This window comes from Neomonachus schauinslandi, chromosome 10 (genome assembly GCF_002201575.2).
Source record: "Neomonachus schauinslandi chromosome 10, ASM220157v2, whole genome shotgun sequence".
In the NCBI taxonomy this organism is placed as follows: domain Eukaryota; kingdom Metazoa; phylum Chordata; class Mammalia; order Carnivora; family Phocidae; genus Neomonachus; species Neomonachus schauinslandi.
Window position 1 is genome coordinate 52,131,667 of NC_058412.1, and position 23,770 is coordinate 52,155,436.

Genomic DNA, 23,770 nt, shown 5'->3' on the forward strand with positions numbered 1-23,770 from the left:
CTGAGGACACTGTGCTAAGTGAAAAAGTCACAAATACTGTATAGTTCCTCTCAGAGAAGTCAAATTCATAAGACAGAAAGTAGAATAGCAGTGCCAGGGGGTAGAAGGGAGAAAGAATAGTTTAGCACGTACAGAGCTTCAGTTTTACAAAATGGAAAGAGTTCTGTGGATTAGATGGTGGTGATGGTTGCAAAACACTGTAAATGTGCTTAAGGGCACTCAACTATACACTAAAAAATGGCTAAGATGGTAAATTTTATCCTAGGTGTATTTTACCACAATTTTTTAGAATAGATTTTTTTTTTTAATGTGAACTCCATAAAAAAAAAAAAAACACCAAACTAACAACGTAAGATCTGTGCATTTTATTGTATGTAAATTATACCTCAATAAAATAATACACATCTATACAGCTTAAGAGGTCAAGGTCTCAGCTTTATAGGTTGGTAATGGCCTCTTAGGGGAAGCACGTTGCTATTATCCTTCATTGAGCAATACCTACTTTTAAGGCAAAACCCAACTCAGTGAACCCCAAATTCCATATAGCTTTTGCACAGCATCATGGGTAAAATGATTGTTAAACTCCTCAGGTTTAACAATTATTTAAAGAGAAAATCTGTCTCTCATGGTTAGGCTTTGCCACAGGTTACATCATGTTTACTGACCCATTTTCGGAGTTATTTTAGAATCAGAGGCCCTCAAGGAAATGTGAAAGGTCACTTTATTCCATGTTCCTTCTTCAGAAATACCGTAAGTAAACTATTCCGGACAAGTGAGAATCTAATGCAGAAACTCCAAGTAACTGATTACAAGCTACTGCACTGATCTCCAGTTCTAGTTTGTTCAGCATCATGTTTTCACGTGTCCATCTGCACTTGGGTCACCCCAGCCTCTCCTTATGAATCACAAGCTACAGGCTGCCATGTCCCAAGACCCAGATTCCAAGGTCTTGACATCTTCTCTTGTGTCAGCAAGCATGAGTCTTAGGGATAAAGCAAGAGAAGCACCTCATCAGAACCCTGAATCTAGCATCTAGTCTTTCTCCTCTATACCTTCCCAGAGAAAGTAAAATCCACTCCATCTTTCTTTACAAAATCCTTGTCATGCAGGAAGGGAACAGACAGCCTGGATCTGAATGAGAAACTGGAGCACAGGAAGGAAGGGATCTGCAGTGAATCGGAGAGAAACCAAACATGTGGCCAGGCTCCCTGTTGTCCAGCTAGTTTTATTTACCTGTAGGTAGAAAAACATGTATTATGCAGCCCAGTCCTTTCCTTATCAACACGACCACTTTTTTTTTTTTAAAGATTTTATTTATTTATTTGAGACAGAGAGAATGAGAGAGACAGAGAGCACATGAGAGGGGGGAGGGTCAGAGGGAGAAGCAGGCTCCCTGCCGAGCAGGGAGCCTGATGCGGGACTCGATCCTGGGACTCCAGGATCATGACCTGAGCCGAAGGCAGTCGCTTAACCAACTGAGCCACCCAGGCGCCCCCACTTTTTTTTTTTTTAAGGTTTATTTATTTATTTGAGAGAGAGAGAGAGCGCACATGTGGGGATGGGGTGGGGGGAGGGGCAGAGAGAGAGGGAGAGAGAATCTCAAGTAGACTCCCCGCTGAGCGTGGAGCCTGACACTGCCCCGATCCCAGGACCCTGAGATCATGACCTGAGCTGAAATCAAGAGCCAGCTGCTTAACTGACTGAGCCACCCAGGCGCCCCTCAACACCACCACTTCTGTTTGCCCAGGAGGGAAGAAAACAGAAAACTCTCTTCCCAGATGAACAGGAAAAGCAGCTGAGTTTTCCTTCGTAGATTTACACTGGCCCAACCTTGGAGATCTGGAAGTGAGCAGAAAATAAACACTGTTCTCTTAAATGTCACATTTTCTCCTGCCACCTCCCATGCTCAGCAAATTGGCAAGTTCTAGCTGTGGGGGCATCTCCCCGTGCCCCTGGAGCAGCCACTCCCTCAGTACGCCAAACCTCGCCAGAATTCAAGCTGACTCTGGCAGAAGAATACAAAAACAGAACTGTTAAAATTCTTCCACAGTGGAATTCTGATTCACATAGGGAACTTGCTGTTTCTGATGCAGCCCCTCTCAATTTGTCATTAAAAACCTGACGAAGGCATGGGGAGGCACAAGAAGAAACTCATGACAAAACCGAAAAGACTAGGACTGACATGAGATTATGTCAGCAGCTGAGAGGAACTGAAGCTACTTTAAGACAGACAGAGAGTGGTTATGAGTATGTGCACGCGTGCATGATGATGGGGAGATGCGTGATACCTCCTCTGCAGCTCTGTCTGTTAAGAGGATCCATCCAGAAAACCTCATTCCAGTCCACCCATCTGAGCTGAGCAGCTGCGAGGGGGATCCCTTACTGGCCCTACTCACCCCCAAACCAGCAAAGAGGTGTTGGGATGGACACTGTGGTGGCAGAATGGATGCAGGAAAAGGTGACCAATGAGAAGAACCTTGGCAGAAATGCATGCTGGGAAGTATACTTTATGTATTTACATTTTATATATTATATATAAATTATAACTATATATAACATAATTTATAATGTATTTATAATTTAGAATTATAACAAATACATATTACATATCTATAGCTCAGAGAACCAGCATCAGGGGTAGGAAAAGGTGCCACCTCAGAGAAGCAGAGGAACAAAGAGAAAACGAGCTAGGAACTGGGAATTGGACCAGGCACTGTACCAACAACTTTGTCACCTGCTTAAAGCTGATGCCAACACAAAAAGGTGCACGGGATGGGGTGCATCCTGTCTTTTGAAAGTCACAGCCTCTATGCCTGCCCTGTACAATGCCGTAGCCACCAAGCCCCGTGTGGTTATTGAGCCACTGAAATTCAGCCAGTGCAACTGAGAAACTGAATTTTAAATCTGGTTCAATTTTAAATTTTCAAATTGATGCAGTATAAACTATTTTTCCATGACACAGAACTTTTATGTTTTGGTCAGCTACACTTCACTTTAAGCCCTGCACGGAGTATACATGTCAGGCATGCTACATCTTTTCTAGTGTTACACCTAATCCTGCCACCCATCTAGCTGGCATCAACACATTTGCTCACTCTGAATATTTTTCTTTGCACTGATGTAATTTTTTTCATGTGCTTATTTGAATGTTTTATAGACAGCACCAGCTACAGTGTTATTTATGTAAATTATAATTTGTAATTAAAATTAAATTCTTCTAGGGGCGTCTGGGTGGCTCAGTTGGTTGGGCGTCTGCCTTTGGCTCAGGTCATGATCCCAGGGTCCTGGGATCGAGCCCCACGTCACGCTCCCTGCTTAGTGGGATCCTGCCTCTCCCTCTCCCACTCCCCCTGCTTGTGTTCCCCCTCTCGCTGTGTCTCTGTCAAATAAATAAAATCTTTTGAAAAAATTTAAATTCTTATTTTAATTATAACAAAGTATTTTTTAGTTAAAAAAAATAAGTAGGGGCGCCTGGGTGGCTCAGTTGGTTAAGCGACTGCCTTCGGCTCAGGTCATGATCTCAGGGACCTGAGATCGAGTCCCACATTGCGCTCCCTGCTCGGCCAAGATGCAGAGTTTTGTGAAAGCCCTTCTGGAGAAGACCATCATTCTTAAGATTGAACCCTCAAATACAATAGAAAATGTAAAGGCCAAGACCCAGGATAAGGAAGGAATTCCTCCTAATCAGCAGAGACTGATCTTCGAGGGAAAGCAACTGGAATGTACTCTGACTACAACATTCTTTTTTTTTTTTTAAAGATTTTATTTATTTGACAGAGAGAATGAGAGTGGGAACACAAGCAGGGGGCAGTGGGAGAGGGAGAAGCAGGCTTCCTGCCACAAGCTTGGAGCCCGACGCGGGGCTCAATCCCAGGACCCTGGGATCACGACCTGAGCTGAAGGCAGACGCTTAACCGACTGAGCCACCCAGGCACCCTGACTACAACATTCTAAAGGAGTCCACTCTTCATCTCGTGTTGAGACTTTGTGGTGGTGCTAAGAAAAGGAAGAAGTCTTACAGCCCTCCCAAGAAGAATAAACATAAGAGAAAGAAGGTTAAGCTGGCTGTGTTGAAATACTGTAAGGTGGATGAGAATGGCAAAATCGTTGCCTTCATTGGGGAGCACCCTTCAAATGAATATGGTGCTGAAGTGTTTACGGCTAGCTACTTCGACAGACATTATTGTGGTAAATGTCTGACCTATTGCTTCAACAAACCTAAAGACAAGTAACTCTATGCAGGTTAGTAAAAGACATGGACACGTTTTAAAATTTAAAACCAAGGCATGTTATTGATGTGGAATTTAGTGGAGAGGCAGAGGCATGATGAGCCACACAGTAAAGAAAAAAGGAGACTGAACTGGCAGAAGTTAGTGAATTAATTTGGGCAAATGCAGTTTTATTTTATTTTTTAAAGATGTATTTATTTGACAGAGAGAGAGTGCACACCAGCAGCGAGAGTAGCAGGCAGAGGGAGAGGGAGAAGCGGGCTCCCTGAGCAGGGAGATGTCGGGGCTCGATCCCAGGACCCTGGAATCATGACCTGAGCTGAAGACAGATGCTTAACTGACTGGGCCACCCAGATGCCCCAACAGATGCAGTTTTAAAAGCATTATGCTTTTAGTTTCAAAGTCAAATCAAGGCTTCTAAAAAAGATGAACCAGTTTTTCCAATGTGGATGCAAATATTAAAGGAAAATTATTTTTTGGTACTCAATTCAGATACTGGAAAACTTCTAAGTATATTTAAAATAATTTGGGTATGTGAATCTACATAAAAACTAAATTTTATGAAATCTAAATACAGATAAAATATTTCTGATGAAAATTTAGCATTCAGGGCGCCTGGGTGGCTGTGGTTAAGCATCTGCCTTTGGCTCAGGTCATGACTCCAGGGTCCTGGGATCGAGCCCCGCATTGGGCTCCCTGCTCGGCGGGAAGCCTGCTTCTCCCTCTCCCACTCCCCCTGCTTGTGTTCCCTCTCTCGCTGTGTCTCTCTCTGTCAAATAAATAAATAAAATCTTAAAAAAAAAAAAAAGAATGTTGTAGTCAGACAGAGTAGGTTGCAGTTGCTTTCCCTCGAAGATCAGTCTCTGCTGATCAGGAGGAATTCCTTCCTTATCTTGGGTCTTGGCCTTTACATTTTCTATTGTATTTGAGGGTTCAACCTTAAGAATGATGGTCTTCTCCAAAGGGCTTTCACAAAACTCTCTCTCTGTGTCTCTCTCGGTCAAATAAATAAATAAAATCTTTAAAAAAAGGAAGAAAAGCATTCAGATTCAGATGTTCTGTCAGTGTAAAATATTCACACCAGATTGTTAAAACTTAGTTTGAAAAGAAGACTGTAAAACATCTTAATATTTTTTTTCTATTGATTAGATGTTGAAATGATAATACTTTGGATCTACGGGGTAAAGTGTAAAATAATCTATATTATTAAAGTTCATTTCACCTGTCTCTTTTAACTTTTTAAAATGTGACTACTAGATAACTCAAACACATTTGTGCCTCGCCCTGTCTTTCTATTGCATACCACTGCTCTCGACATACTTGGCCCTGTTTAATAACAAAGATTGTAGCTATTGTTGAGCGCTTATTTTACCATGTGTCAGATACTGTTCTAAACACTTCATGTGAATGACCAGATGATCTCTTTTAAATCTCACAAAAAAACTTGCTCATCTTCTTAGTGCTTTCATTTCCCCATTTGTTAAAAAAAGAAAGAAAAACACAATATAGCCTACGACAAAATGCTAGAGAAGAAGAGAAAAGGAATTAGACCTCAGAGTATTTAAAGGGAAAGTCTATCCCTGGAAATAATCCGCTTAATTGTTCACAAGAAAAGTTCAGGGAACTATCGGGCATCCTCACTATTTGGCAAAATAACACACATTCTAAATAGGAGGGAGGGGCACCTGTGAGCTCAGGTATCATGATCTCAGGGTCCTGGGATGGAGCCCTGGGTCAGACTCCTGCTCAGTGGGGAGTCTGCTTGTTCTTCTCCCTCTGCACCTCCCACCACTGGTGCTCCCTTTCTCTCTCTTTTTCTCAGATAAACAAACAATAAATAAAAATCTTTAAAGATTAATTAATTAATAGGAAGGGAAAAATGACTAGTGTGATAACATCAAGAAATCCTCTGAGACTAAAGAGTTTGGCTTAAATATTCTGTACTCATCATATCAAGGCCCAGGTTAATTTTCTATGATCATCCTTTCCCTCCCTTTACTTAATCAAGCGACAAGACATTTTAGATTTGTAAAACATACATACGTATTTAAGAGGGCTCACCAAGTCATATCTAAATATCTTTCTTTTCACTACAGTTTGGTTTCAACTAAATTGTTTTTGTGGGTTTTTTTGTTTTGTTTTGTTTTCATAAAAATAGAATCCTCCAGCAGGAATCCTTCTAAAAGAAATGGAGACTATCTGCAGAGATCATAAAAAATTTAGTGTTACCACCTCAGGAAATATCACAGGAAGGATAAAACAGAAAATACTGGCTGACTTTTTAAAAATAACCTTTATTTATTTCTGAATATCAAAGATAATAAATGTACATGACAGAAAATTTATTTGGTTTATTTATTATAATTTTATTTCTGTTTTAGCAATAGAATATAGCAACAGAAAGTTAAATTTGGTAAATTTAAATTATAATGTAATATAATTTATATATTAAAATTTATTATTTGGCTTATTTATTATAATTTTATTTCTGTTTTAGCAACCTCTGGATTTTATGGCAGGTAACAATACAGGGCAGTTAGTGCTACTTTTACCTGTCATATTAGCCTCTCCTTCCCTCCAGTTGTTATGAAATTGCCTGTGCAAGCTGATAAACTTGTTTCTTAAACCCAGCAGAATGTGGGTAGAAGTAAAATTTTCTGTTGCAATGCTGAAAATTATGGATCTTTCCACTGCCAATGAATGGGAAAGATTAACTTTCAGGGAACTGTAGAAACTGTGAGGCCTTAAGCAATCCCCTATTTCCCTCTTTCATTTTATTTCGTAAATTATTTAATCAACTTTAAGCACTGAGAAGGACATTTTAAAACAACGTAAACTTACCATCTACTGTTATTTCTTTTTTTTTTTCCATCTACTGTTATTTCTATTTGTGCCAATATTTTAACTGTAATCACAGTATGTGATTTTGTGTTCTACTCTTTCCTCTTAATTTTTCACACTGCACGCAATCACCATATAGATCACTGTACTAAAATTATACTCTTCCATTATATTGATATCTTATAACTTATTCAATGTCCCTACTACTGGTTGTTCAGGTTTTTTAACACCATGGCTACAGTCTTTATATTTAGCTTCATAAGATATTTTATTCTTCATTTTGACATATTTCTTGTGATATCTGATACTTATATTTCCAGTTTTCCTCCAAATTTACAAGGACGTCCAAAGCCCAGCCAGCCATAAGTTTGCTTGCTTTATTTCTTTATAATGTAATATTTGGGTATAATACTAAATCTTATTATTGATTTAACTTGCTTTTTAGAATTAGTAGTAGGAACACTGACTCCCTTTTTTCAACTCCTGTCCTTCTTTGTGTATTATCTGTTTGCATTTTTCACCTATTTTTAGCATCTTGGTGCTTTACCAAAATTTACAGAAATTATTCCTATATTATAAATTCTAATATTTTATATCTAAAATGTATTATTAAGTATTTTACCAATTTAATATTATCCTTTTAATTCAGTACAGCCAAAATTTGGAAGAGAAATTTTCAATCATATCTGGCCACCTTTTCCTTTGTACTCCTCCCTCTTATTACTTCAATAGTTGGAAAGTCTCTTTTTTGGTGAAATATTAATAATTGTTGAGCCAGGTGATGAATAAATACGTAGAGGTTCATTTTACCACTCTCTCACTTGGGTATATGTTGGGAAATGTCCGTAAAAACAACTTTCTTTAAAAGTATCCCTTTCCCGGGGCGCCTGGGTGGCTCAGTCGTTAGGCGTCTGCCTTCGGCTCGGGTCATGATCCCAGGGTCCTGGGATCGAGCCCCGCATCGGGCTCCCTGCTCAGCGGGGAGTCTGCTTCTCCCTCTCCTGCTCCCCTTGCTTGTGTTCCTTCTCTCGCTGTGTCTCTCTCTGTCAAATAAATAAATAAAATCTTAAGAAAAAAAAAAAGTATCCCTTTCCCATTGCTAAAGCAATCACTTTTACTAGTTTCTCTCCCACCCCTTTTCATGTTCCAGTTGAGGAAATTCTTGCCCAGGATGTTAAAGTAACTCATTTACCATAGGAGTCATTTTATTTCCCACCCACTAAACTTAGCCACAACCTCTTCTTTTCTAGGCACCCAAAAATACCCAAAGGCACAGCTGTTTGGAAAGGGCTAGAATTCAATTTAACAAAGTTTCCCTGGAAGATCCCAAGCTTTATTCCTACAAACTTACTCCAACCCTGCCCCACCAATAAGACATGGTAAGACCAGGGATGCCTGGGTGCCTCAGTTGGTTAAGTGTCTGCCTTCAGCTCAGGTCATGATTCCAGAGTCCTGGGATCGAGTCCCGCATTGGGCTCCTTGCTCAACAGGGAGCTTGCTTCTCCCTCTGCCTGCCATTCCCCCTGCTTGTTCTTTCTCTTTTTCTTTAATAAATAAATAAAATCTTAAAAAAAAAAAAAAAAGACATGGTAAGACCAGGAGTTTGCTGATAAACTTAACAGTTGGCTCTCCATAGAAAGAAAACCCTGATTTGTAGCTATTTCTTTGACATAAATATTTCCAACATGACTGATTTCAAATCACCAATATGATGTCACTGAACTCAGAACCAGGAATAGGTAGGCAGTGGTACACCATTATACTGTATTTACAGACAAAACAGACATAAGTAACCACAAGAGCGTATATAATAATACAAGATAGTAAAATAATTAGAAAGTGATGTTATTTTAAATACAACTTATTTATAAATATCTATATTTTAATATAATTTATTTACTCCTAAGTTCATATAATTGAATTGAATAAGGTCACAAAACCCCTGAAAATTTAACAATCACTTTTTTTTTTTTAAAGATTTTATTTATTTATTTGACAGAGAGAGGCACAGCGAGAGAGGGAACACAAGCAGGGGGAGTGGGAGAGGGAGAAGCAGGCTTCCCGTGGAGCAGGGAGCCCGATGCGGGGCTCGATCCCAGCACCCTGAGATCATGACCTGAGCCGAAGGCAGACGCTTAACGACTGAGCCACCCAGGCGCCCCTAACAATCATTTCTAATAGGCTGATATAAGGACACTCCAGCATACCACCAGGGGACAGAACAGTAAAGAAAGCAAGATTTTTTTCAAATTGTGATAAAATAAACATTAAAAAGTTTACCATTTTAACCAGTTTTAAGCATGTAATTCAGTGGTATTTTTTTTAAAGATTTATTTATTTGAGAGAGAGCATAAACAGGAGGGATAGAGAGAGAGAGGGAGAGTAGCAGACTCCCTGCTGAGCAGGGAGCCCAATGTGGGGCTTGAGCCCATGACCCCGAGACCCCAACACCATGACTAGAGCTGAAACCAAGAGTCGGACATTCAACTCACTAAGCCACCCAGGTGCCCCATTCAGTGGTATTAATTACATTCACAATGTCATGCAACCATCCCTGCTATCCATTTCCAGAACCTTCCATTATCCCAAACAGAAACTCTGTACCCATTCAATAATTCCCCATTTCTCCCTTACCGCAGCCCTTGCTTACCATCATTCTATTTCTTGTCTCTGAATTTGGCTAGTAGGTATCTCCTATGTGGAACCGTATCATATTTCCACTTGTGTGTCTCAATTATTTCACAACCATGTCTGGCCTCCACCCTCTCAGTTCCAAGGAATAAGCCTTCCATAGATTGACCAAAGCACAGAAAACCCAGGGAATCCAGTTTCCCCAAATCATAGCCCAGCTGTGCAGGCCCCAGGGCAGCTATAATAGGGAGCTCAAGAGAATCTGGAAAGGGTAGAATGTGCCATGTGCACGATTATGTTTATCTTTTCAATAAACAGCAGGCCAGTATTTCAACCTAAAAGAAGTTCATACAACTCAGTCACCATACACTGGAAACTTGTTAAAAGTGCACATTCTTGGGCCCAACACCACACCTACAAAACTCTGAGGGTAGGGCCCAGCAATTTGATTTGTAAGAAGCCCACCAGGTGATTCTGATGCGTTCTCAAATTTGAGAACTACTGCTCTACAGTAATGATTCTAGATTCCAACTACTAATGCTCAAAAAGGTCCTCAAAATGCTCCATGGTCATTCCTAAGTGTAGATTCCCATTCATGATCATACATCAAGTATAAGGGAATGGGGATAAAAAACAAGAAAAATTCTATTAACGGGGAGAGTCATAACACTTTTAAAATATTTGTATAAATATGACTCAGGAAATGTGTTTGGCAAAGATTATTTAAATAACAGAGTTCTCAAAACCATTCACTACAAACATGCATTACTCCTGCAAACCTGATGTTATTTTATGATATCTGTGAAACTCTGAATTCAGTTCTCTTCCCACATGCTGGCAGAGGCTATAATGGAGATCATTCCATGCTGGACACAGCAGGCTGGGAATCCAGGACAAGGGCCAAATTCCAGTCTCTGCTCTGCCCTCCAGATTTAACCCCACCTAACACGGCTACTCTATCCTGACATAAAATTGACATAGTAGTGACTACTGTGCAGGATTTCTGAGAGGATTAGTAATAATGTCAATCCCCATCATACCTTCCTTCCTCATTAAGAGAACTTTCATGAGTTTCGTGGTTGGGCTTGGAAAATCAGGAAGGTAGGACTCATCCCAGGAAGAAATAATGACTGGTCTGAGGCAACCCCATTCCAATGGCAACAAATGGTTTTCAAGTGGCCAAGTGACCCACTTCAGGCCAACGAGAAATAAGAACAAGCCTACCAAGAGGCTTCGGAAAAAGACTTCCCCCAGATTATAAAGACAGTTATCCTGCCAACTTTCTTCTCTCTTCTGGCCTTGGATGATATCAGGACATCGAGTCTGTAGCTACGGCTTCAAAAGGATCCTAATTATAATACAGACTGTAAGACACTTAACACGGTATCTAGGAAAAGTTCTCAAAGTTTAGTGTGCACCAAAAGCACCTGGGGAGTGTTTAGAAATACAGATTTTGGGGATGCTGTACTCCAGAACTTGAATCAGTAAATCCTGGGTGGGGCCCAAAGACCTTACTGAATCCATTTTCAATAAGCACCCCTGGGGATTCCCCTCACATCCTGTTCCAGGCCCTGATTCTCACACAGGTGGTCCCTGCATGAGACCCCAGTTCCAAAAATGCCGCTCACCATGTGCACAAGCACTCACAGTCCTTACTTAAGTATTGATTTTGCCTCATCAGGTACCAGGCATTGTGACAAACAAAGATGGAGGAAACAGTATCTTGCTGTCAGGGAGCATGCAAGCTAGTAAGAGAGACAGTCAATCCAAGACAAAGCAGCAGGTGCTAACTATTGCAGAGTTGCAGGGCAGGAGAAGAGAGACTAAGCTCCCCACCCCTCCCCGCCCCACCCCTAGTCAAATGTTCTCATTTGACTTAGGCCTCCAAGGACAGATAGGATTTCAATAGCGAAAGGTTTTGCTGGCGGAGAGAGAACTGTAAAAATGAAGCTTCAGCTATGATTTGGAAAATACTTCGTTTGCAGTGGGGCTGGAGCTTTAGACTCTGAAGAGAGCGGTGGGAGACAAAGTTCTAGAAAGGTAATTTTCACAAATGGGTCATTTTGTGGCAGGTTGAGCTTGGAGACTGGACTCAATTTTCCAGGCCGTGGGAAATCATACATTCATTCAGCACACATAGTAACACACACTATGTGCTAGGCCAGGGGATGGGGGCTGTGTAGTTCCTGCCCTCAGAGGAGCTCAGGGCTGAGGGGGCGGCCCAGGCCTGGAATCAGACACAGTAAGGCGTGAGCATTTCTGTGACAGGAGAATCACAGAGAAAGAGGAGCACGCATACTGGAGAGGTCCCTCACCCAGATTAAGTCAAACAGGGAAGGAGACTATGTCCGTGCTGAACCTTGAAGGGCTGGCCAGGCGCAGGACAGGGAAACAGGGAGTCTTGTTTTTCCAAGACTAAATCTCTGCCTTGATTTCCTTCCTGGTGCCCAGCACTTCCATTTTATTAAAAAAAAACATTTATTAGACAAAGGGGCTAAGCACTAGAGCAGATGCAAAAGAAAATGAGGATTTACCATCCAGGACAGTAGTTTTGACTATGGACCCTCTAGGACCTGTCCCCCAAGACCAATTGGTCCTGTCCCCCACAGGCCTACAGAATGACCTTAATTTCTGAGGGCCCTCCCACTCTTCTGTCTGGGACTAGCCCTGCTCTGATCAAGAGGCCACACCTCCAGTGAATAATGGTCTTGCTTTGTCATCCCTGTGCCTGTACGTAAACCTTTCTCCTCTCGCACCTCCAGGAAGCCTTCTCTGACCACCCATGATGGACTTAGGCACACCTCCTCTATTGTTCTATGGCAGTCTGTGCAAAGTGTATCAAATCATTTATCATGCAGTCCTATGAGTTTTGAATTATTGATCTGCTTATCTCCCTAAGGAGAGGGTCTGTATGTTTTATCTTCAAATCTCTAGTGCCTGTCACATTATATGATAAATGGGTGAACCTGGATTCATTTGGCAGGGGCTGCTGACCTCCTGCCTCGCACCTGAAGACTCTTCCCCAAAGTGCTGGGCTGTCTCTCCTGCCTTTAAATGCTGCCCCAAGTCTTGCTACCACCTGGATGGGCCTATGGAATCAAGAGTAGCACATTGTCTTGGTCCGCAACTGCTGCACTCCTCACTCACTTATCATGCGGGACCCCTAGATATTTAGAATGACCCAGGTCAGCATCAAGTTCATCTCAGACAAGTGGTACGGACACAGCTTCTACCTCTTCCCCTCTGAAAGAGGCCAGCCCCACAGCCGGCTTAATCCCCCAGCCCTGCCTTTTCAGGCCGATTCCCCGTTCTGAACCCATTATATAGTATAACAGAGTGGTAGAGCACAGGATGTTGAATCAGACTGCCAAATTCAAATCCTGGCTCTACCACTTGCACTTAGTATGTGACCTCCAGCAAATTACTGAACCCCTTTGTGCCTCAGTTTCCTCACTTATACAATGGGGATGATAATGGTAGCACCCGATTATGGATGAAAATTTAATAAATGACATGCCAGTTGTTTAGCACAGGGTCAGGCTCCTAGGAAACACTGGTGAACATTAGCTGTTAATATCTGTGACATGGAGGCTCCAATATGCAGAGGCGGGGGCCTCACTGACTAAGAGTCAGGCTCTGAAGCCAAGGCCAGGCCCCTCAGTGCCCAGGATCTGGTATCATTGCTAGGACTTTGACCTAGGCCCTGTCCTAGCAGGTCTATCTAGTCGACAGGCTGGGACTTAACCCATCTACTCCTGTCTCTGCTTCTGCAGCTAAAAACACATGGAACTCATCAGCTCATGTACATACAGAGCTTTCTCCACCATGCAGTTCAAGGCACCTTACATTCTTTTTGGAACTAGCTGGAGCGTACCCAAATGAAAAATTAGCCCAATTGAAATGTATGATAAGAACGAGTGATTGCTATCATATCTCACTGGAGACCGAAGCATAACTGCATACTTGCTCCTTGTATACAAATAAGAAAATATATGATCTTGTATTAATTTTGAGGTTGGAAAATTTTAAAAATACACATGTATTTTTCATTTCTACTTCATTCTCCCTCTTCACAAGCAATGTTAAATGGGTAGGTGATAGCTGTAACTATTTTTTAAAAAATTGATAATATGTGAGTATGATTAAAAAATTCAAATAATACAAAAAGGTATAAAGTGATAAGTCTGGATGAACTTTACCCCTCTACCTTGTTTTGGCAACCACTTTTTTTTGTTTGTTTTTTAAAAATTTTATTTATTTGACAGAGACACACACAGCGAGAGAGGGAACACAAGCAGTGGGAGTGGGAGAGGGAGAAGCAGGCTTCCTGCCGAGCAGGGAGCCTGATGCGGGACTCGATCCCAGGACCCTGGGATCATGACCTGAGCCGAAGGCAGACACTTAACAACTGAGCCACCCAGGCGCCCCGGCAACCACTGTTATAATTTTCCCATGTATACTATCAGAACTGTTTAATGCATTAACAAGCATATAGACAATAGTCTCCATCATTCTTACAAAAAAAGGAGTAGAATACCATGCAAACCTATATTTTACTTTTTTTTTTTTAAGATTTTTATTTATTTATTTGAGACAGAGAGAATGAGAGAGACAGAGAGCACATGAGAGGGGGGAGGGTCAGAGGGAGAAGCAGGCTCTCTGCCGAGCAGGGAGCCCGAAGTGGGACTCGATCCTGGGACTCCAGGATCATGACCTGAGCCGAAGGCAGTCGCTTAACCAACTGAGCCACCCAGGCGCCCTATTTTACTTTTTTTAAAAATGTTTTTTAAAAGATTCTTTGATATCATTCTATATCTGTTCTTGTCAACCTGCATCACTTTTTAACAAGTGCACAGTACTACAATGAATAGATGTTCCATAATTTAACCAGCCCTTTGGTGACAAATATTTTTGTCATTTCCAATCTTTTGCTGCTACAAACAAGCTGCAGTATATATATCCTTGTACACATGCCTCTACACACATATCCAAGTATATCTTTATGATAAATTCAGAATTCAAATTGCTAGAACAAAGGCAAATCCATTTTTAAATTTTAACAAACTGCCAAATTTCAGGGCAATTCCATCTATGTACCTGCTAGGTATTCATGACTGGGTTTAGACAGCTGTCCATAAACCCCTGGAAACTGTAAGAACAATGTCAAATATGTGTTTCTTTTTCTCAAGAGACAATTCATGGCTTTAACCAGATTCTCAAAGGGGTCTGTAACTAACAAGGATGAGAACTACTGAGTCAACAGATTCTTGTATAGTATCCAAAAGCATCAATAGCAAAAGTTGAAACAAAGCAGGACCCAGAAAATGCCTTCCTGAGCCCCCTGGAGAGGAGCGAGAGGGAAGATGCTGGGGACTGATTATACCACCGGGCTTGTATCTATTAAAGACCTCCTCCAGGGGAGATGACTCAAGTACACATAAATCAGGAGAACTTGTTCCCATCACAAACCTTCTATGTTACTTTCTGGTAATAATTTAATGTTACCTCTGGTGGGAGGGGTGCAGGGGGGATGAGTGCCTTAACCCAGAGAAATGAATCCACAGGCATTGGGCAGGGAGGTCTTTCTACTGACCTGACAAAAGGCCACTCTTGCGACTTCCTGTTCTGTTACAAGTCAGGCCGCTCATGCTGTAGGCCTTAAAGGGTTAATGATGGAGAGGTGGGGTTGGTGGAGGTCTTTTCCAGAGCAATTTATAGTCTGGCCTATAGCTGCAATTTATCCCTCCTGCTGATTGTGGTTCATTCTGGTGAAAACATTCACTCAGGTTCTTATGTCTAGCAATCCGGACCAAGAAGCAATATGGCAATTTACTGACCTCAAATATCTTGAACCTTTAAAAAGAATTCTTCAAAGGTGGTGGTTCAGGTTCCCATAGCAAAAGCTCTTAGTCCAGTGCAGACACAACTGAACAGTAACAAGCTAGTCCCAATAAAACAAGCAACAGACCTAACAAATCCTAAATTTCTAGGTAAATTATTCTTAATATAGTAATCCATCTCAGGTTCAATTAAGTTTAAAAATAAACAAAACCCCTTTGCTTTAGACCCTCTATTTGGCGTAGGGGTGTCAAGCACTATAAAACTATGGGGTGCATTTGATGTGATAGGTATAATAATGAGCTGTCCTTGAGAATGGGGACAATGTCAGCTTTACCACATTATTTACAGCATAATGACAGGCCTAAGTTCCTTGAAGTTCCAGGTTTTTGTAATGCTTGACTTTATCAAGCATGCATATATTCATGTAAGTGTTTCTAAAGCTTAGTTTCTCAAAGCAAGGTCCAAGAAACATCTGAATCACAATCATCCAGGGAACCTATTAAATATGCATTTTCCTGGGCCCAACCCTGTCATATTGGATGAGAATCTTGGGGATTGGGGCAAGAATCTCCATGTTGTGCAAGCTTCCTGAGGAATTCTGATGTACCCTGAAGTGAGGAAGCTATGGCTTTGGAGGTCATCTTAGTTTAACCTTCTACCCTTCACAGCCCCATCCAAAAGGGGCTACAAGGCCCCTGCCTAGACACCTCTGCTGAGAAAGCTCTCCATCTCCAAGTCCACCCAGCCTAGGGGATTCAAAAGCCACACCTTACATCCAGCAGAACCCGCCATCCAACACAGCTCTGCCCAACCACAAGGAATGAGTTTATTTTCTGGTCCACATGCCAAGCCCCTCAAGAATTTAGGGCCATTAACGTGTCCCCACACCCACCTCATCTGTAAAACAAGATTAGGAACCCTACCTCAAGTTGAAATCACTATTAAATGAGTAACCAAGGACGACTGTTATTCAAAGTCCCTCCAGGTAGGACATGGCAGCACCCATCAAACTGCCTCCACAGTAGCCCTAATGGCAGTGAAAGCAAACCTTCAAGGGCTAGGTATGGGCCAAATCACAGCCCAAACCCCAAGCAAAAAAAATTTTAAGTTTCTTGTTTTATATTAAAAAGGTACAAATTTTGAATTCTACTCTAAAATATATCTGGTTGTTTTAGCAGATGCTTTTAATCTCAAAGATCGAGGTATAATTGACCCCCACCCCCCAGGCCCTTGGTTTATTCTGAAGCTTCAGGTATTCCCTGGCAATGCCCTGTACTCACTCTTGAAGAGTGGGCTTCATGGACAAGCAGAGGATCAAGATGGGGAAAAACAAATGAGTGGTTAGACATAAAGAAATGGGCCAAAGGATATGAGTCTGAGGATGGCCATGGGGCTCATTCCTCAGATGCTGAGGGCTGGTGTGTTTCGATTTGACTGCATGTTACTCTACTTGCTTTCAGAGAAAAAATATCCCTAGCCAAATATAAAAATATTTAGGAGGGAAATTCATAGATGCCCTTGATCTAACAGTCACACGTGTGTGTGTGTGTGTGTGTGTGTGTGTGTTTTCCCCAAAACAACAGAAATCTGGCCTGAGCTGAAGCTAAGGGATCTGGCCTTGACCAGATAGGGCTGGGCTCTGGGAAGGAAGCAGGTCTTGGGCGGCTGTGATTACCCATCTCATTCCTGTTCCCTTCCCCTCCTGCTTGCTCTTGCACCTCTGTGTCTTCTGAGAACTCCCTGGTAAGGGAAGAGCTAGGGGTTGGCTATCAGAAGTGTCACCTGCAATGTAAGGAGGAGGTGGGACGCATAATTTGGAGGGGGTGACCCTATCCCTTCTTCCCAAGGTCAGCTGGAGAGAGCAGATGCCCACTTGTCATGAAAGGTGTGGGTTACTCAGTACAGCTCGTGGACTTGCATCAACCCAGGGAGCACTTACAGTGGGGCAGACTGTTGAAGAGCAAAAGTCTCTTTGGCCCCAAAGTCTCCCGCGAGTCAAAGCCAAGACAAAAGAGTGAGACTGTGCCGCTGGCAGACTCAAGTCATAGATCTCATAATAACAGGTTCCCATGTGCCAGCCGGCCATTCTGCCGAGGCCATTAGATACGTGAGGAGAGACAGGGTAAGAAACCAGGAAAAGCGAGTAAGTTTCTTAAAAGTTGAAAAGAAAGAACGAAAAAGAAAACTTAGGTAATTAGACTGAGTCAGCTGCAGGGAGTATTAACTCAATGCTTTCTTGTTAATGCCCGAAGCCAGCGCAGCTCTTGACACAAGAACTCAATAGAAAACTGCTGCGGTCTCCGACCAGTCTACATTCCGAGCTGTATCAACGGCTCCTTCCCGAAGGTGTCTGTGGATACCCGCCTGCGCGAGGCCCACTTCGGGGAAGCCCCGGGCGGCCGGCGCCCGCTCCACCCGGTGGCCGCCCAAGCCCCGCCCGCAGGCAGGCGGCGGGCACCCCCTCCTGGGCGCGGCGCAGGGCTGTCCCCGTGAGGCGCCCCGAGGCTGCTGCGCCCCCTTCCCCGCGCCCGGGACCCCCGGCCCGGGGCCCCTTACCGCTCCTGCCGAGACCGGGTTGAGCTCGTCCCCGGCGGCCGCGTAGATCACACCCTTACCAGGGCCCGGCAGCGGGTCTTATCCCGGGCGGACCCGCCCCACTTCGGGGTGGAGACTGAGTCCGAGTTCCTGGTTGTCCCTCTGCACACGGGACCGGAAGATCCTGCGGGAGGGGGGGCGAAGCGCACCTGGGGCCCGGGGCCGGGAACGCCACGCCTGGCGGCCAGCGGGGGACCAGCCTCGCTCCCAGACCTGGGGCTGCACCCGGCACGTGCCCGCGCCCCTCCGGGGACCCGGCCTGCTGTCCAGGCTCCGCGGCCCCGTCGCCCGCCCGGCCCCGCCCGGCCCCGCCCGGCCCCGCGCCTGCCTCCGCAGACTCCGAGCACTTGGACTCTCCGGGTCACAGGCGCCCGGGCGCCCCTACGCTCTCGGAGCTGCGAGCCTCTCCCGCACCCGCCCTGCGCGGGCGGAGGCCCGGAGGCCCGGAGGCCCGGAGGCCCGCCGCGAATCACCGCTCTCCCCCCAACCCCCCCGCCGGGAAACCGCACTTTTTCTCGCCCAGTCTGCGGCCCGAGCAGTGGGAAGTGAAATCACGCCGGCACATTGAAACAAATACCCCCGAAAAGTTCCCAGTAGTACCCCATCTCCCTTGCGGAAAACGGAGTTCCCTTGCCTTGGGGAGACCTTTGGGAATAGGAGTTCGGAGCCGCCGCAGATCGTTCTCTCCTCCCCAGGAAATTACCAGGGTTTGGTACTGGTCGGCAGCCCCTAGGGTCGGCCCGGGAGCCGCGCTCACGCCGGGTGAGACCGGTTTATGCGTTCGTTGCTGCCTCCCCAAGACTCTGGCCTCGGAGGCACCGAGTCTAGGTCGTCTTGGCACACGCGCCTAGTACCGGTTCCAGCACATGGTAGGTGCTTGGTGCTTGCAGAATGAATCCTTTGAATATACCGGCAAATTCGGGTTTTATTTAACAGAGGATAGGTAGCTTGGGGGAGTGTGTTTGCTATCCAATAGAACAAAATCCAAGTGGCTGTTACACCCTTAAAGCCGGAGATGTGACATTAAATCATGTCATTAAGATGTAGCAAAAGAAGGTGGTTTGACATGGTAAAGAACATGGGTTTTAGGATCGGACTGGTTTAGATTCTAGATCTCGTTCTGCCCCTTTTCTCTGCTTTGATAAAGTTTCTGAGCTTCACTTTATGAACTCACCTAGAGGAAACAAAATCAGGATGAAAAAGAATGAAATAGGAAAATTCATGTCTTCAGAGTGATTAGAGAGACTATCGCATTCCTTAAAAATTAACAATTAGGCTACTCTAACAATAAACAAATAAAAGGTTGGGAATGGAGCTGATGCACTCTGCCAAGATCACCTTTACCAGGCAGGTACACCTAGCTCACAACTGCCCCTTTCTCTAATAAATGCCCTCACAGCAGGTTGGGGAGCCACAGTCCAAAGCCAAGTTTCTGGGGTACAAAAGGCCAGGAATAAATTTGTGATACCCTTCCAATTCCAGAGCTCCTGTGGGCTTGGACTGGAGCTAAATTTCTGTAGAAACCACATCTGTGCTCTGCTTCTTCCTTTGCACTCTCCTGCTCTGTCTCAAGTACAAGTGTTTCCCAAGAATGAGCCCTTACTAAGTAAGGCACTTACACAAGAACCTCTGCTTCTAGGGAGCCTGATCTAAGACAGTATTAAAAAAAAATCAATGCCGGGGCACCTGGGTGGCTCAGTCGTTAAGCGTCTGCCTTCAGCTCAGGTCATGATCCCAGGGTCCTGGGATTGAGCCCCACATCAGGCTCCCTGCTCAGGGGGAAGCCTGCTTCTCCCTCTCCCACTCCCTCTGCTTGTGTCCCCTCTCTCACTGTGTCTCTGTCAAATAAATAAATAAAATCTGAAAAAAAAATGTAATGCCATTGTTGAAATAAAGACTCAAAGGAGCCTTTATATTAAAGATAGCAGATTGGGGCGCCTGGGTCGCTCAGTCGTTAAGCGGCTGCCTTCAGCTCAGGTCATGATCCCAGGGTCCTGGGATCGAGCCCCACATCGGGCTCCCTGCTCAGCAGGAAGCCTGCTTCTCCCTCTCCCACTCCCCCTGCTTGTGTTCCCTCTCTCGCTGTGTCTCTCTGTCAAATAAAAAAAAAAAAATCTAAAGATAGCAGATTAAACATACGCCATTCGTGTCAGTTCTCTCTTGAAATTCAAGTAAAACAAAAGCAGATTAAACAAAAAATCTCACAAGAACAAGGTAACAAGAGAGGAAAAAGAACGAAATTTCGGAAGCTAGAAAGCAGAGAGACAGGTGATCCTTGACTTAGCAGACCTGAGAAAAGGGGGCTCCTGAGCCCAGAGTAGGTCAAGCCAGGAAGCAACATAGTATGGCAGAATTTCTCAGACTATGCAGGTCTTGCTACACCAGGTGCTTCTGAAAGTGGTTATATATACTTAATAAAAACACCGGGTTTTTTCTGTGTGTAGAATCCCCAGTACTGCACTGCGGTCACCGCCCTCTCCCACTTCGGCAGACGATTGAAACCATATTCTCTGGAGGGCATAAAGCAGAGGATCTCTTGAATGGGGGCATTCCGGGTGTAGTCACATTGTTCCGGTTATTTAAGTCTCCCTCGCAAAGTACCTCAAAACTTGGTGACTTAAAACAACCATCATTTTATGGTATTTATGATTTTGTTGGTTGGGCAATCCTCTGTTCCACACCATATCAACAATGGTCACTTAGTGGTATTCAGCTGACAGGCCAGTCTGGAGGATTCACTCACGTGTCTGGTATCATGGCAAGGTGAGCTGGGAGACTGGTCTCAGCGGGCACTGGCCACCAGAGCATCTAAGTAAGCATGCTCTCTCCACATGGCAGTTTCAGGGTAGTCGGATTTCCCACCTGGAGGCTCAGGCTCCCAGATAGGATGCTCCAAGAGATGCAGGTAGATGTTACTCGGCTTCTTAATACCTAGGCTTAGAAGCCCCTGAATGTTATTTCCATTACATCCTATAGGTCGTGCAAGTCACTAAGGTGAGCCCAGGTTCAAGGGAAGGGGAATTAGTCTCCATCCCTGAATGGGGGTACTAACAAAAAATTGGCAATGTTAAATAACAAAAATTCAGCCAAGTAAATTCTAAAGATCCCGTTGTCTTTATTAATCGATTCATGAATCGGGCAGCATCCTGTCTCGCGAGTAGAGGGGAACTCCAAAGGGCTACAGAAAGGGAAAGGTTGTTAAAGGTAGGGAGAGAGTGGAAAAAAGGAAATTATTAGCAAAGAATCCATTGTTTTAGACAAGGTTGCCCTCCTAAGGGGAACAGACGGGGTCTATCAGTAAATTTCCTAGTGCTGATCAGGGAATTCCATGGCTGGTTAAAGGTTACATTCCTGGTGGGGGGGGGGGGGGGGCGGCGGTGTGGAACGGCAGTCAGGTTAGGTATTAAGTCTTGGTTTAATGACTTGGGGCCTCATCCTAAGTGATGCCATTTTGGGCCTGTGGTTTTCTGTTTAAACAGCAATTGTACTGAAATTGAGTATCTATATGAAACTTAATGATGAATCCTGAGCTGGTCAGTATTCTTCCTTATGTGGTTTCTCTAACACGGCAGCCAGAACATGGAGTTTGCAATGTTCTTCTTTGGGGAGAGTAAAGACCTAAAGAGATCATCAGGTACTCAATGAACTAGAGCGACCCTTTAGTGAACTTATCCTAGTGAAGTCCTACCCACCTGCACATAGCGTCCAGGCAGCATTTAAGATCTCACTTTTAGGGTTGCTAGATAAAATAGAGGACACCTAGTTAAATGGAATTCCAGATAAACAATAAATAATTCTTTTTTAAAAAATATTTTTATTTATTTATTTGACAGAGAGACCGCAGGAGAGGGAACACAAGCAGGGGGAGTGGGAGAGGGAGAAGCAGGCTTCCCGTGGAGCAGGGAGCCCGATGCGGGGCTCAATCCCAGGACCCTGGGATCACGACCTAAGCCGAAGGCAGACGCTTAACGACTGAGCCACCCAGGCGCCCCTAGAATACTTCTATGCCATAAGTATGTCCTAAATATTGCACAGGATGCACTTATACTAAACATTGTTTATCTAAAATTCAGATTTAACTACATGTCCTGTTTTGTTTTGTTTTGTTTTGCTAAATCTGGCGCTCTTCAATAAGAACAGACAGCTGAACGTCATCAGAATTTAAGAGAAGAATCTGACATAAATCAGAAAAGGAAAAAAGAAACTTCAAAGAAACAGAGTATGTGGAGAGAGGAAAACTTAAAAATCCATTATCAATTTCCTTTGAGAAATAAAAAGAATAAAAACCAGAACAGAGTCTCTAAAAAATGAACACCCAGAGAACCAGAGCTCTTGTAAATTAAAGATATGATAACAAAATGAAAAACTCAGTACAGTGGTAGGAAGACAAAGTTAATGAAATATCCTAGGATGTGTAGACAAAAGGCAAAAAGGAGAGAAAGAGGTAAGAATATTTGAAAGCCAGCGCAAGACACCTGGGAAACAGAAAAGAAATCAATTAAATAATCCAATTATACATTTTTAGAACTACAGGATATTGCTACCCGAAACCGGCTTTGCCTCTCGGTGATTGTCGAGCCAAAAGACACAACCAAGCCCGAAGACTAGGAAAAGGAAGTGTTTTACTTGCAACATGTAAAGGAGAACACCGGATGGATATTTCCCAAAGTAGTGTCTCCCAGAACAATGGGGGGGGAAGTTTTAAGTTACAGGCTCATACATATTCATGAAAGGGCTTATGCAATGAGGAATTAGGCAGGGATTTGGGGTAAAAGTCATCTTAAGGGAATGGAGTCCAACATCTGAAACTAAAAATGTACTGTAAGTTGGCTACTTGAATTTAAATTAAAAAAACAAAAAGGTAATAGATTCCAGGTCAAAGTCACAAGAGCTGGCAAGGATCAGCATCATTAATTCTCTGGCTCCAGTTGGTCTGCTATCTGAGCGCTCAAAGAAATTTAAGATCCTGCAAAGATAATTTAAGAATTACAACAAATCAATCTTCACTTTTGAATTAGCCCTGGGAGTTTTACCACTTATTTATTGTCCCTGATATGATTAGGTTTATCTCCTGGCCTAATAGTGGCTGTTTGATCTTACATTCTTTCACAAGGTGGTGGGGGGCCTAAAATTACTTTTCTTATGTCGAGAAATCTATGTCTGTCTTTTTCTGAAGACCCCTAATTCTTTCTGCTTACAGATTGAGTTTCCACATTGAAAGTGCTCATTGAGCCCAGCACAATGGACAAAAACAGAATCACATCAAGGTATATCATGATAACATTTCAGAAGACTGGGGAAATAGAGAAGATCTGACAAGCACCCAGAGGGAAAAATGAGGTTGCATACTGTCAGGGGAGAAGAATTTCCTCTGCCCTTCAAGGTCTTTCTAGTTGGACTAAGATTCAAATCGACATGAGACAGATTAACAACAGAAAGTCAAATTTAATAGCATTCATACAGGAAATCCACACAGACATGTCCACACAGACATGGAAATTCCAAAGACAGTGAGGCTACATGACACTTATATGAGCTAAGAAGAGGGGTAGGGGTCTGAGGATACAAAGGGGAGAAAGACCATTAGCAGGAAGGTGAGAGGAGATGTTTGGAAAACAAAAGTTGCCCTATTA

General features: G+C 43.5%; 2 protein-coding genes across 2 annotated transcripts in view; one reads left to right on the forward strand and one right to left on the reverse strand.

Moving 5' to 3' along the window:
- ANXA4 (annexin A4) overlaps nucleotides 1-18,229 on the reverse strand; it is a 70,452-nt gene extending 52,223 nt beyond the window's left edge. Inside the window, exon 1 of the mRNA XM_021699045.1 lies at nucleotides 18,099-18,229. The gene's annotated coding sequence lies outside the window, so the exon portion shown is untranslated. The remainder of the gene's footprint in view (nucleotides 1-18,098) is intronic.
- Nucleotides 3,569-4,232, forward strand: LOC110588689 (ubiquitin-40S ribosomal protein S27a-like). The gene is made up of 2 exons (XM_021699046.1): nucleotides 3,569-3,720; nucleotides 3,920-4,232. Exons 1-2 carry the CDS (start codon nucleotides 3,569-3,571, stop codon nucleotides 4,230-4,232), a joined length of 465 nt encoding a protein of 154 aa, XP_021554721.1.
- Nucleotides 18,230-23,770: the final 5,541 nt, after the last annotated feature.